General features: G+C 51.6%; 1 protein-coding gene across 1 annotated transcript; it reads left to right on the forward strand.

Moving 5' to 3' along the window:
- Positions 1–6,153: 6,153 nt before the first annotated feature.
- TMEM8C (transmembrane protein 8C) lies at positions 6,154–14,352 on the forward strand. Its single transcript, XM_010017029.1, has 5 exons — positions 6,154–6,313; positions 9,477–9,591; positions 12,023–12,171; positions 13,087–13,203; positions 14,197–14,352. Exons 1-5 carry the CDS (start codon positions 6,179–6,181, stop codon positions 14,341–14,343), a joined length of 663 nt encoding a protein of 220 aa, XP_010015331.1. The 5' UTR covers positions 6,154–6,178; the 3' UTR covers positions 14,344–14,352.
- The last annotated feature ends 1,105 nt before the right edge of the window (positions 14,353–15,457 follow it).

Raw genomic sequence — 15,457 nt, forward strand, 5'->3', positions numbered from 1 at the left:
AGCATCAATCACCGGTGGCCAGGCTCAGATAACAGCGGGTTTTATCTCCCAGTTTTTGGCATAAGCATTAGAAATTATTTGCAGATGTTATTTACTGCTTTTGAGATTGGAATAAATTGAGACAAGATGCACCTGCATGGACAGTGAGAGGCTTTCCCACCCAGGGCTGGTCACTGAGGGCTTGGATCAGACTTTCTCAGGGAAATTCAGGATTCAGGCAAGGGTCCCTGAGCCAGACCTGCTCCCATATCCCACGCTCTGGCCAGGCACCCCAGTGGTCCCAGTGCTGCGCATTCACCTCCCAGCACTGCACAGGGTGGCTTAGAGCCACTGGCGCAATACCCGGCCCCACAGCAGCGTGGGGCTGGCGGGCTCCTGCCCCAAGGGACACACAGCAGCCGTCCAGCAGGCAGCTGCCAGGCTTTCCATCCCAAAACAGTGCTGTGCATCATTCAGAGAGCAAATAAAAGGAGCGACAGACACTCAAAATAACCTCCTCCAGCCAGGGGAATGTCTCCGGCAACTGCTGCTGGTTTGGCCAGAGAAGTGCCTGCAGAGGAAAGGAGTTTCCTTGGCTGACATGAGTTCAGCAAAGGGCTGGGCTGGGCACTGTTGCTGCCCAGTGGGAGCCAGGGCTGCTCTCTGTGCTCTGCAGGATCGGGCCCTCTCTCCCCTAGGGAAGGGTGGGGGGACCCCTTTGCTGTGGTTGAGGGGCCTCCATTCTTGACCTGGAGCAGAGAGTGATGGTCAGCTCTGATCCAGGCACAAGACAGTGCTGTCTCACTGTGCCCCCCATCATGGGACACCTTCCCCATCCTGCCCCAAGCACCAGCCCTCTGACCCACCAGAGCTGACACCCAGCACCATGAGCCCCAGGCATGTCCCTGGAGCAGGTCCTGCTCTCAGTGAACCAGAGCCATGGCTTGGCCGTGGGCTGAGGACTGCTTTCCCAGCAAAATCAGCCCTTTCCTGGCTCGAGCCTGGTGCTGGCATGGCAGACAGGACAGCTCCACTGTAGCCAGCTCCACCGAAACACTCACTCAAGTCCGGGTGAGCCACGCTGGAGCAGGAGCATGGTCTGGAGCCTGTTGGCCCAGGACCCCCCAGCAGCCTTGTCTTTGCTCAGGGCCACACGACTAACCCATTTTCTTCTTCTTTAAGACTTCTGACAGAAGCGACCCATTTGTTCAACACTTCTGCACAGCCACAGGCATTATTTCCAGGCAAGCCTGGTGCTTCTTGGGCAAATTCAAGCCACACATGGAGCGGGTGAGGTCCCTGCATGGCTGGAACATTGCCAGGGGGCTCAAAATGTGGCAAAGCTGCAAAAAAAGGCCCTGGCAGCCAGCCCTACCTTCTTCTCAAGAGCTGTGGCTGTGGCCTACCACTGGATAACTAAAACAAGCAAGAGGAGACCAAAAAAAGTGTCCTGTAGAGACAGTCCGGTCCCTTGCAGAGTGACCTGCGGCGCAGTGTTGGGCAAGGCACTGCATCTCTGCGTGCCTTCCTGGAATGTGGATAGGATGATTTATGTCTGTCAGCATGAGGGCTGTGTCCATGGAGACTTGCAAGATGTTGAGTCAAACCGAAAAAGGCGAAGCCACCAAACTGCTCTTGCCACCGGACTCCTGCTCAGAATCATCTCTAGGCAGTTTGAAAGCCCCAAGTGACCAGAGTATCCCCAGGTATGGTCCCTACTGTAGAGTTTCAATGGCTTTAAAAGGCCCTTTTCTTCCATGCAGACTTGAATTTTACCTGTCCCCAAAGAGTCGACATCCCTGCAAGAACTTGGAGAAGCTTCAGACGAGTCGTGCCTGGTTCACAATTTTAGCTATACAAAGATTAAAAACCCAAAAAGTACAAAGCCTTTTCTTTTAATGGAATGAGTCTTGCAGGGAAGCTGTGCTGAGGGACATCAGCTATGCGGCATTGCCAACCACAGGCATTCAAAAGTCATGAGTCAGACTCCCCAAAAAACCCAAGACCTGTTTTGTTCCCTTCTGGATTTTGAGCCTGGAAGCATCAAGCTTTTCTCTTCAGAAAATGACATTTTTGGCCATTAGGGTGAGAAAGCTGAGACCCTCACATCGTCCCTGGGCTGCAGGAGTCATGACTGTAAAAAACCCATTAAACACCATGAAACTGGCAATAACCCCCTGCGCTGCCTCTTGGGATTAGGCCACCCCAGACACAGCAAGGGGTACAAGCAGTGACAAGAAAAGACATGTCATTACCATTAGTGGTGACATGCTTGTTATAGGCCGTGACAGGATAGAGGAGAAGGGAAGAGTGGAGAAAAAAAGCCTTAAGGAAAAAAGAAGCAGGGATACCTGCGAGGAATATGCATAATAGGTTTATTCAACATCAAGACAGGAAAGGGGAAATTTTAAGGGCAAATATTCAGTAAAGCTGCCTAAAATGGGGCCAGGCCTTACAGAGAATGGATTTTTTAAGTGGCAATTTATTCCACTAATAAAAAAAAGAAGGATGCAGGTGCTTTGGCAGGGCTGTGGACGGGACTGGACGAGTGCTGTGGCGGATCAGAGCTGGGTCTGCAGTGCAAGGGGCTCAGGCACAGCTGGTGGCTCTGCCTTTATTGAGCTCCTTTTCCCTGCTGTTTGGATCCCAGCTATCCAGAAAGTAGTACCCCCACCGGCAACACATGCAACAGCTCTGGCGACGGGCTGCAGTGGGTGGTGAGAGGTGTTTTATCCAGGTGCTGCAGCCGTGCCTTCTCCAGCTGGGCAGGGAAGGAATTGTGCCCATGGGCTGCTCCACACTTGCACCAGGTCCTTTCACACCAGGAGGTTTCTTGATCAAGTTCCCAGGGCAGAGCAGCAAGAAGACAAGGAATCTTTGCCAGCTGGATGGTGCGGTGCTCATCACATTGCTCAGGGCTCCTTGGAGCTGACTGTGCTGCTCCAGGACCACGGCTCTTGCACATCATCCTGGACAGGCCATCATCCAGCTTTTCATCATCATTCCTAAGACCAGAGTGCACAAGTCAGTATTGTGGAGATGAAAAGTTGGACTCTGAAGTAATGGAAGTGGTAAACAACACTCTGCAGTAAGCACTGAGCTGGCGCAGCCATCTGTGCATACCTGCTCACATTGAACTTGCATTGCAGCACCACGAGGTGCAGCCCGTAGAGAAGCTGCAACCTTGACCGTCCATTTTAGTGCCATTATCACCGTTATTTCAAACCTGGCAGTAGCTGGGGGCACACAATGGAGCAGGTTTCAACTCTGGTGCAGTGTACACCCCACACAAATCATCCTATACATACCCCAAGAAGCATATACTCTCAATACTCTCAATAGACACAGACTCCTCATCCTCTGTTCCAACATATACTACTTTCAAACTATCACCTTAATGTTAAAAACGAAACAAAACTGTCTATGTCTCTCTCTTTTGCTGCAATGTCTGAGTTGAAAGGGTAGGCGTGCTTACAGAAAGTCATGGTTAATGTTACCCTGGAAGGATCCAGGACAGCATACCAGAACCTGGTTTTGGCATCTGGGAACAAGTTTTCAGCCATATGTATCACTGTTTCTGCATGCACTCTGGTCCACACAAAATTAGCCCTGTGGAATGGAGATTTAAAATTTGCTTTCCAGAAGTACTTAAATGCACGAGCTAAAATTTGCTCTTTCTACATTTCCTACCTGTTTAGGAGACTGGGAACAAAGTCCTGGCCCTTTGTTACTGGGCTCCTTCCTGGGAAGATCTGCAAAGCCCACGTCTCGCACTGTGGCTCCTTTGCAGCCTGAACAAAGACCTTTTAAGCAGCAGCTCCCAACAGGAGCTCGCCACCTGCCTGCCCCTTGCCTTACACTTCACTTCGGGATCTCTTTTTCAACAATGGCTGGAACACGTGTGCGAAGTGATGGGATTTTTTTCCCTCAGTGCCTACAGCGCTGGCTGCCAACCAAACACCAGCCCCGGCTGTGCAGCTGGGGGAGAAAAAACGGGAAAAACAAAACCCCAACAACTTGTGGAATGTTTTCTTGCTCCTGACAGCTCCAACACTTCTCTGCCTGGGGGAGCACTTGCCATAGTTGGCACTTGCTGCATTCAGCAGTCAGCGGGGGTTTCCTTTCCAGTGGGCTCCAGCTAGATTCTGGGCACAGGATGGGGGTGAGGGGAATGCATTTAACAACTGCATGATCGTATTTTTAACCTGATGCCATTTGCTTGTCGCACAACCACCAACCAGCCTTGCACATCCTTGCAAGTAGGTGGCTTGTCACACCACTGCATGGCTTTGCAAATGGTTCCACAAGAGTGTGTGGGGCTCCTTTGCACCCAGATGTGGAAGTCTGTGCTCACCAACAGGTTCTGAGCTGTGTTATCACCTCTCTGACACCAGCCTCATGGCCACAGAAGCAAGGTGGATGTGGTTTTCTTAGCCAGGAACCTAGAGCAGTTTGTGCAACCAGCCAACCCCAACCCCACCAGGACAAGCACTGCTGTGCAGCAGCCCCAGCACCTTCCTCGGTCCAAGCAGCTAATGTAAGAATAACAGGGAATAAAGGATATGTCTGAGAATGTGGTACAGGAAAGGAACAGGTACTTGAGGGCACACTGGCATTCAGTTCCGCTTTCCACCCAGGGCTGGATGTCTGAGGAGAAGCAGGTATTTATGTGCTGGCCTGAAGGGATTAATTTGCACAGTTAATAAGGACACCAGTTTTTCACTATTTATTGATAGGCTAAATTTTGCAGGGTTTTGTGGTAAGTTTATGGCTTGTCCATGCAGGAGGGCAGCTGGAGACGTGGTGTGGGCAGCATCCCGCAGAAGGATGCTGCCTGCGTCCAGACAGCAACTGTGGATGGTTCCTGCAGTACCAGCTAAAAACAGGAACCATACCCAGCTCATCTCAGCTGAGCCCTGAGCAAGGGTCTCAGCACAGCCCTCTCAGGACAGTGCTTTAATGCTGTCACACCATTCTCACTGCTCACACAACTCCCCATTGCTCCGCTGCTCGGAGCCCTTTCCAACCTGGAGTGGTTTAAAGAGCATTCTTTGCTGTATGCATCCTGCTTCCCAGCAGACCTCTCCCAGGGACAGGCGAGCCCGTCCTGTTGGCCTCAGGAATGGTGGCTCATACCACAGCTTGCACCCTCCCCCCAAATCCACAGCCATGAGGGCGGTTGCTCAAGCGCAGCATTCCTGGTCCCTGCGTCCCGGGAACAGCTGTACCGAAGAGATGCCGAGAATCCGTGTGAGGCTCCAAGGAAAAGATATTAACCCAGGAGGGGAGCAGCAGTGGTATCATAAAAAGTCATAACAAAAAAAGAGAGAAGCCACTGAGTGGATTAACAGCCTCGACGCTGGTTGGCTTTTGGTCTCCTTTCCTCCAGTTTTTCTGCTCAAATTCCTCCAGCCCAGAGAAACTCAGCTCCTGAATTTCAGACAGAGCCCCTGGAGGTGGCCACGATGCAAAGCCTGAGGGCATGCCTGAGAAACTTCTCTACACTGAACTCCACCAAGTGCACAGGAGGGCACATAGGCACGTAGCTGGCATTAGACCCTGCACCAAATGAACTCCCCATGCCTGTGCTCTGCTAGAGCAGAACAACCTGTTCCAGGTATGTCCTTGTGAGGAAATAAAAGGCAGATCTGGAGCTTGGTGCGTATTTCTCAGGTACAGCAGAGGTAGCAGGACACATCCCACTGTTTTAGAATCACCTGGTACCTGCCATGTACCAGTTCCTCCCTACTTCATGCCACCATGGCACAGAGGGTGATTTTTCTCTGCAGGGCTGCTCCAGCAGCACTGACCCAGGCTCTGCACAGGGGAAGTGGGATGTAGATGTGGGGTGTCCTCATGGGAGCAAGCAAACCCTCAGTCCTTGCCCACCGTGCACCAGGTCTGACACCCAGCACAAGGCGTGCGAGGACGACCTTCCCCCTGGCTCTTTTAGGAACACCGGCGCGATACTGGGGGCACAGAGCATCTGCTGCAGGAGCTGCCTGCTGCACCAGGAATGTCACTGCTGGGGAGAGCCGGGAGCGGAGGGGTGGCCACAGCGGCAGCTGCTCCCTGCCCTAGCCCTCCCGCACCGAGGACATTTAAACTTTAAAGCACGCTCGACACGGCTCTTTCCTGCACCGTCCCTGTCCAGAGCGTGGAGATCGGGTTGCGGGAGCTGCCAGTACACAAGACAACCATGGGCTCACTGGTGGCCAAGCTTCTTCTGCCCACCATCAGCACCTTGGTCTTCCTCCCCACCATCAGCATCGCAGCCAAGCGGCGCTTCCACATGGAAGCCATGGTCTACTTCTTCACCATGTTCTTCGTGGCGGTAAGATGCACCCAAACCCTCCCCTGTGTGTTTCATCCCCCCAGATGCCCCTGGCACTGGTCTCCATGGGGAGGGGTACCTGGATCTCACCCAGCAGCAGCGTGACCCCCAGGATATCCATTTTCAGTTATTTCCCACCCTGTGTAATGCTGATGTTAATTCTTCAGTTTAGGCTGTCCTAAGGGGTGGCCTTACATAGATTTAATGGTGGTTTATGATTGTGAGGTTAGGGAGAAGGTCTGGGTGCAAAGAGACTTGATTGACTCGCAGTGTTTTGGAGCTGGTTTTTCTCTTTGTTTTACAGCTGATAAGTGGCCATGCTGAATTCAGGGTTTAAATCATATCCAGAGTCTCTTTCTATGCTTCTGTCAGTTCAGCAAAAGCACATAGTCGAATTATTGATTTTTGCAAGCGCTAACTGGTGGTGGGAGCAATGTTGGAGTCAGGGGAGTTTCTGCACTGCGAAAGGAAAGACTAGAACATGCTGCTGAGCTATCAAGAAAAATGATTATCAACCCTCCATCCTGGCGGAGCAGTTTGAAACCATGTGTTTCACCAGGCTCAGGATCACCCTCCTTCCCTCGGCTGGGAAGAAGAAAGTCAGTTGTCTTTACTTATACAAAGTGATTCGTATCCCTGCTTCTGGCAGTAAGCTGCCCTGCACTCTGTATTCCTGCTCAGTGCCTCTGCACACACACGGGCTGACCACCTAAAGCAGCATTCCCACTAGGAAAAATCTCCTATTTAACCCCCTGGCAATGCTCAGCTAAAGAATATGAAGGAAATAGCCCAGCCACCCAACCAATACTGCATTTACCTCTTTTCTCCACCCATCTCAAGGCGTCTCCATGAGGGTTGTCACATCCCTTGCACAGAGACAGAGAAACTGAGGCAGGGAGTAGATGAAGGACCTTCCTGGTGTGAAAAACTCTTCCACATTAGCAGGGGTCTGAGCAAGGCCAGCCTCTTAGTCTAAGGATCCACCATTTAATACTGCAATTAGAGCAAATTCTGCCAGTTCCATCAAAACTACAGGACTAGTTAATAAAATCGTCCCAATCGAGCCCCCCCAGCTCCCCAGGGAAGCCAAACAGCTACGATTTCATTTGCACTGGTTTTGTGCCTGCTTCACCTCCCCAAGAAGTCAATAGGAAAATTGGCATGTGTTTTGGTGGGAGGTGGAATGGGTCCTCACTGAGGAGCCTGAAGAGGCAAAATATCTGTGTGTGGGGAAGGGAAGGGAAGGGAAGGGAAGGAAAAGATCCTTGTTCCAGGGGTTATTTAGGATCTTCTATGTAGTCCATCTGGAGCGGGAAGGGAAAGGGAGGGGTGCTGCCAGCATGGTCAGGGGAGGTAGGACAGGCAGCAGCTGCTGTTGTTGCCTTTCTTGTAGCATCCCACTCCTCCTCCCCCAGGAGACCTCATCAGAGCAGTGAAAGCATATGTCCATCGGAGACAAGTGCTGTGATGCTGGCCAGAAACACACTCTGTGTCTTCCACCCTTTCTTCCCCCTGTCTCCAGACTCCCCGAGCCCCCAGCATGGTCAGGGGAGGTAGGACAGGCAGCAGCTGCTGTTGTTGCCTTTCTTGTAGCATCCCACTCCTCCTCCCCCAGGAGACCTCATCAGAGCAGTGAAAGCATATGTCCATCGGAGACAAGTGCTGTGATGCTGGCCAGAAACACACTCTGTGTCTTCCACCCTTTCTTCCCCCTGTCTCCAGACTCCCCGAGCCCAATCTCAAACAGAGAAAAGAATTACGGCTGTGGTGCAATCTTTTCTAGAAACCGTAGCGAGCCAAAGGACTTGCAGCTATTCCCATTATAAATAATACCAGCACCCCCGCTGGGCCATGGCAGCGGGGATTGTTCCAAGGGCGTCCTGCCAAGCAGTGAAGGGACTTCTTCAGAAACAGCAGAACACACTAGTGCTACCACTAGCAGATTTGCAGGGCTGAGTGTTCAGAGGAAAAGGCGAGCGCCAGGCAAACACTGGGAGCATTCCTCTGGTTGCACTGGAAAATTTCTCTTGGCTTGGTTTGCATTTATGTTGCATGACAATGGGCTTTTTGCAAATAACCTGATCAATGAGCTAATGGGCAGCAGCCAGCGACTTTTAAGAGACTGCACTAATGAATGAATTCCCCAGTATTCAGACTCTGGCCATGTAAACCCTGTCTCGCTGGCCAGTGACCTGGCATCCATACACATTTCATCAGGACACTCATTTTGGATTGTTTTACAAGAATCTTTCGCAATTAGAACCATAACCCCAGAGTCCTCCTTCTGCTGGAGAGGAAGTCCCTGCGCTGCCTGGGGCTTGGCTCAACACAGCTTGGTCACAGAACCGTAGAATCACAGAATCACAGAATCCTTTAGGTTGGAAAAGACCTTTCAAGTCATCCAGTCCAACATAGAGTCACTCAAGGTGATCTGGTCCATAACCTTCCCCGCCACCGAGGTCAGGCTGACAGCCTGTAGTTCCCCAGATCCTCCTTCCAGCTCTTCTTTTAGATGGGCATCCCATTTGCTAACTTCCAGTCAATTGGGACCTCCTCAGGCCATCAGATTGCAAATTCTGGCACAGATCAAGAGGCCAAATGAAGCTCATCCATAAGTAATGTTTTCTAAGAGAGAAGAATTCTAATCCTCAGGAAAGGTGTGACATTATGTCTCAAATATATTCATTACTGCCTATCAGTAACCCTGGTGTAATAGTGACTGCTGTTGTGGCTGGGCCTCCTCCCTCTCAACAGCCACACAAAGGCTGTTTCAGACCAGTTGGTAAAAGCTTTTACCTCACTACTCTGTGGGTAAACAACTAGTTTTCTAATCTTTTCTTCTTCATAGAATCGTAGAATCATAGAATAGTTAGGGTTGGAACGGACCTTAAGATCATCTAGTTCCAACCCCCCTGCCATGAGCAGGGACACCACACACTAAACTATGTCACCCAAGGCTCTGTCCAGCCTGGCCTTGGACACCTCCAGGGTTGGAGCATTCACAACTTCCTTGGGCAACCCATTCCAGTGCCTCACCACCCTCACTGTGAAGAACTTCTTCCTTAGATCTAACCTACAGTTCCCTTTTTTAAGTTTAAAGCCATTACCCCTTGTCCTACCACTAGAGACCCTAATGAAGAGTTCTTTTTTGTCTTTTCCCTAGATTTACCATGCATGTGATGGCCCTGGCTTATCAGTGCTGTGCTTCATGCGCTACGATATCCTGGAGTACTTCAGCATCTATGGGACAGCTCTGTCCATCTGGGTGTCCCTCATGGGTAAGCACTGGTCTCTCGTGGTTCCACCAGCCTTTGCAGGTTAGGCAGGATTTGTCAGCATCGCTGGGAGGATGGTTGGTGTCTTCAGCCCCCAGAAACCCTGATGCTGTTGAGCTCCCATCTGCAAGACTTTGCTCTGAGACTGTCTTTCATAGCAGTCAGCCCATGCTATGGTTTAATCCATTTTTATATCACTAATGCCTTGGAAAGCCATTGCACTCAGTGGGGTCCAGACATACACGAAAACTGTCCCAAGTGGTGGTTGGGGAAGTTTTTCTCTTGGACAAACAGAGCTGTGGCACCTCGCATTTGCGTTAGTCAGGTGCTCCCCTGCCCTCACCAGCTCTTCTGCATGTCCTTACGACAGTAGAATTATTTATTTCAAATTGGCAAGTCACACATGCAGCCTTGTGCTATAGCTCAGGGCAGGACAGTACTATGAGCACTACTCATCTAATCTCCCATTTCTCCTCATTTTCCCCGTGTTGAGCCCATCAGCTTGTCCCATCTTGACTTGGGGGACATTAAGAAATGCAGAATCTACCATTTCCTCTGGTAACATGCAAATCAAAGTAGTTTAGTCAAAACAAATATATCTTCCTAGCCTAACAAAAGCCTGGTCTGGGTTGATGGGAAATACTAGATCTGCTTAGAAAAAAAAACAGAAATATATTTCACTTCCTTTTTATTAAAAATCTGGACCCTTGCCCTATTCCTCACTTTTCCTTTTCCCACATTCCCTTCACTCTTTTTTTCTCATTTTGTCCCTCGTTTGCCAATGAAACAAGGTGTAACAAATTTAAAAAAGAAAAGAAGTACAGTACTAAAGGAGGATGAAAACTTCAAACCTATTATCTTCCCATTTTGCCAACATCTTTTTTGGAAGGTCGTGATTATTTCTGTCAGGAGAAGAGAGTAGGGTAAGGGGAGAGATGAGGGACAGTCACTTTCCAACAGCAAAGGCTTTGCTCAGCAAACCCAGACCTTCTCCAGCAGCTGCACACCCAGTCCCTGCTCCAGCCAGGCGGGGTCCCCAGCGCTCCCAGTGCTGAACTGGGGTCTCCACATCGACGTACAGCCCCAAAACACCCACAGGACTCTCCCCTCTGCTTCTCGGGGCTCCAGGGATAGTGCAGGACCTCCGTCCGGGATGGGGGGCTTCTGCAGCCCCTGAGTCCAGCACAAGCCATAGGGCAGCATCCCCTCCACTGGGCACAGACCCCTCCCTCCTCCCTTCACTACCGAGCAGTGCAGAGAGCATCATCCCCCTTCTAGGATATGCAACAGGATAACTCTTCCATGCAGGGAAAACTGAGTGGGGAAAATATTAACCTTAGAAATGGCTCTGTTCCCCCAAGGTGCAAGTCCTAAGGTGAGCTCCCAAACTGGCCATGGCACTTCAGTGCTCTCTCTGCTCAGCTAGAAAAGGCAATGAGGCAAATCATCTCGGAAGGAAGGGCATTTTCAGTAGATAACAGCAGTGTCAGGGTAGGTCAGAGCTGATCCAGACACTCTGGCTCCTTGCAGCAAAATTCAATTTGATTGCTTCATTACTGCATTCAAAACCCTTGCAAAAAAATACAAATCCTGGACTCCAGTGTTTAAAATACTGACCCACAGGGAAACAATAGAGATTAAAATGCGGACATTATCCCTTAGCCAAACTCCCTATAAAACCACGATCCAAGGACATGGAAGGTGTGGTGACTGAAGCCCAGGGAAGCCTCTCGCTGTGGCTTGTAAAGCCCAAGTGCACATGTGTGGACGCAGACCCTTGGGCACGCTTCCCGGAATGCAAATCCAGGACAGCCATAACACAGCTGTGCGAGCTGGAAAAGCATGGAGCCCACTGGGATCCCTAACTTTTATCAGTTATTACCCCATTCTGTGCTAAACAAAAGCCTCTAATAATTCATTCGCTCTGGCGACTTCCAGCTTGGAACCTCAGGCAGGTGCCGGCACGGCGGGGCAGCCCAGTCCCATTGCTCATTGAGCACCATCCTACCACAGAGCGGGGTGGTGGAGGCTGCTTAGGGCTGAGCCAGCAGCTTCGGGAGAGCTGGAGATGCAGGATCAACCCAAGAACTGATGGAGGGCTCACTCTATGCAAATGTCTTTGCAATCACCTATGACTTCTGAGTCGAGGCAGGGAAGAGGAATACGGGTAGGAAATCTCCTTTAGCTCCCACACACAACACTGAATGTAAGACTCTTAAAATCAGCTCCTAGACCCACCACTCAGATGTCTCAGGGTGGTTTGCTTTGCCCCCGTGTGCCTCGGTTTCCCCATCAATGAGGCATAAGAAGGGCAAACCAGACCTGGATGCTGAGGGTCCCCAGGACAGGCAGGACATACCCCTGTAAGGCTTATGGGGATCAGCCAAGGAAGGGGGTGCGTGAGCTGATGCTCCCTGTGCTCGGTCCCATGCAGCCCTGGCAGAGTTTGACGAGCCGAAGAGATCGACCTTTGTCATGTTTGGTGTCCTCACCATCGCTGTGAGGATCTACCATGACCGTTGGGGCTACGGCGTCTACTCAGGACCCATCGGGACGGCTGTGCTGGTGATAACTGTGAAATGGGTACGTAGGGAAGAGCTCAGGTCATCACAGTGATTAAACAGCACTTCTCCTTCAACCTGAGCAGAAAGCATGCAGACAGCAAGCAGCCCCGGTGATAAACGCCAGATCCGATCAGTCTGAGCAAGCTACCACATCTCCTGTCCTTGCATTTCTAATCAGGAGGAACATATTTATGGAGTTTTTACAGCTACTCAGAGGCAGAGAGGTCTGATAAACTGCCCCGGAGCCGGTGGAGGTGTGCATAAAACACAGTGATAAAGTGGGAAAGAATCTGCCTGTAGCCTGCCTGCACCAGGCTCGACAGCCGGGCACTGCACTGCAGCCTGTGCCCCACGCACGGCAGATGCTGTGGACCAAGGTGGGAGAGCACTGGTGGAGCCACTGGCAGGAGAAGGCGAGGAGAAGGATCCAGTGATGGGATAAAATCTGCAGGAAGATACTGCCAAGCATCACAGAAATACAGTGCTGCAAGTCCCAGATATATACAGTCACTAAGCCCTGTCCAACTGCTCAGCCAGCAGCTAAAAGCAAGTGGCCATGATGAGGAGGGGATGGGCAAGGAGGGGACCAAGGCAGGGGACCACCCTGCATCCCCCAGCTCGCAGATGGTGTGCTGGGACCCTCTGTCCCAGAGATTGGGTTTGTGAGGGCACGCACTCCCTGAGCTGGTTTTGGGGCTGAATATTAAAAGAGCATTATGATCAGGAATGAGGCAGAAGGACCCACTGCAGCACATCGGTCCTCCTGTACATCACAGGCAGAGGTGCTTCCCTTGTGCAGGCAGACCCTGCAGCCGAGGGGAGCTGCTCTGGGGGTATTGCCTGGTTTTATTTCAGCATCCACGGGATCTTTCAGATGCGGAGCAGCAGCTAAATCGCGGTCAATACCCTTGGTGTGCTCTCTCTTTCCTTCCAGCTACAAAAGATGAAAGAGAAGAAAGGGCTCTATCCAGACAAGAATGTCTACACCCAACAGATCGGCCCTGGCTTCTGTTTTGGGGCATTAGCACTGATGCTGAGGTTCTTCTTTGAGGTACCTGTTTGTTCACTCAAACTGACTTTACAAGGTGTAAAGGCCATTACCAAGATAGGAAATCTGCCCCTTTGCACCGCTGGGCTGCCTCCAGCCTTGGACAAAACCCAGCTCAGGTGTGGGTCTCTGGGGTTAGCAGCAGGGATGAGGGTTCCAACCTGCTTGCCCCCATCCCAGCCCCATGCCCATTAATTGTGGTGTGAGGAAGGACAGGCATGGCAGCAAGTGAGGCGCAGGATGATGCTTCCTCTTTCCCCCCAGTTAAGTGAACCGTGCTTTCTTTAGCCATACATGGTCCTCAAAACAGCTTTGTCAAACACAAGCGGGGTTTTTTGGAAACCGGGCATGGGTGACTTCAGGACAGGGTGCAGAGCTGCGGCAGGGCTGGATGTGGCCCAGGCATGGCCAGATCCAAAGCTGGCTCACACCAAAGAGAAAGCGATCAGTGGACTCCCAGGGGCGCTCAGTCCATGTTTACAAGCTCTTGCTCCCGCCGCTGGCCACTCGCCCGCGCAGCACAGGAGGGTCTGTCCATTCCACAGGGACCGCGATAACGCCCCGACACGGCTCCGGTCCTGCCGGAGCCCAGCCCGGCCCTGCAGCCCCGCCATGCATCGGGAGCCGCTATGCACAACCCCGCAGCCACCCCAGGGGTGTTTTCAAAGCATTTAGTAATTGCACGTTCTAGCAGAACATAAAAACGTCACTTAGCAGAAGCCGCCTTCCCCCGTGCTGCAGCCTCACCGCCGCCGCCTTTGCGGGGTAATGAAACACTCCATTCACCGACTGGGAAACGTGCAAATTAGAATGTGTTAAATCCACTTTGCTGTTTTGTTTTAGAGGCTGCACATCTTTTCTTCTCTGACAGAAAAAGAGGCAGAAGGCTCAGGAATTTGTTTTTGTTCCTTTCCTTTTGGCTACTTGTAGAATCCTAATGTTCTGCACCTAATGCAAACACCCCGGCAGGTCTCACTAACGCTCTCCCCATTGTAGGAGTGGGATTACACCTACGTGCACAGCTTCTACCACTGCGCCTTGGCCATGGCCTTTGTGCTGCTGCTGCCGAAGGAGAACAAGAAGGCCGGGGGCAGCGGGACCCCCGCCAGGCTCGACTGCTCCACGCTCTGCTGCTGTGTCTGAGGCACCCAGCCAAGCAGGGCACTGGCTCTTCAGCTCCTGGGGCCATGGAGGGGCACAGCCAAATGCCAATTGCGTTTTCCTGTGGGACACGGGCATCTTTTCCCACCAGCTCTGTGCACACCCTGGGATTTTCTTCTCTGGAAGGTCTCCATCTTTCCACCACCAGCCCCAGCAGATGTTGAGCTTCCAGATGGCCACATACCCATACTTCTCCCTGCAGAAGCACTTGCCCGGGCTGGGGACCCTGTCCCAGGAGACCCGGGCACTCTCAGGCTGTCCCTTGCACTGGCCCAGGAGGACCTGAGTTGTCCCCTCAGTGCAGGCTTGCCCACCCCAAGCGCTCAAGGCTTTGTTTGCAATGCCCACTTAACAGAACCTGTATTTTTGTGAGATGATTACTATTTTATTTATGCATTCTCTTGATGTAAATAATACATACGAACAAAGACTTCGCACGTGTGCGGTGCCAGCAGATCTTAAGCAGCACAAGACACTTCCCAGTTTAGCTCCACACAGTCATGGGCTGATGCCAGCCCCAGTGCAGAGCTCGGGGCACAGACACCTCCTCCCCTGCGCACAGCCCACAGCCTGGCGGGCGCTGCGGCACTGGGCACGCTGTGCTTGCAGCCTGGCCCAGCTGCAGGTGCCTCCGTCGCATGGGAAGTGCATGGAAAATAGAGGCAGAGAAAAGAAGCTCCTGCAGGGCCGGGGAGGGGGTGTGTGTGGAGCTGTGAGCCTATAACATCTCCTCTAACAGACTATTTACTATAGCAGAAGTATATGATTTATTTAGACTGTCTGGGAAAAATGCCAAGACTGTATGTCATAGACAATTAGAGCAGTATTGATATACAGTGATGTCCACAGAAAGCCCACATTAAGCCTGGGTTCCTCTGGAAGAGAAATCCACCCCAGTCATTCATCAGAGCAACTTCCTGCGACAGGGCAACAACCAAAACCAAATGGGCTTCCAACAAAAATATAAATGAATTATGAACCCAGAGCATCCAAGAGTCACTGGCAAGCGGTGGCACAGCTGATGCAGCTGCATGCAGAGGCAGTGCTAGCAAAGAGCTTTCAAAGGGCTCACCAGCACCTAAACCAACACAGCACA

Source organism: Nestor notabilis, unplaced genomic scaffold, assembly GCF_000696875.1.
Source record: "Nestor notabilis isolate BGI_N333 unplaced genomic scaffold, ASM69687v1 scaffold24526, whole genome shotgun sequence".
Classification (NCBI taxonomy): domain Eukaryota; kingdom Metazoa; phylum Chordata; class Aves; order Psittaciformes; family Psittacidae; genus Nestor; species Nestor notabilis.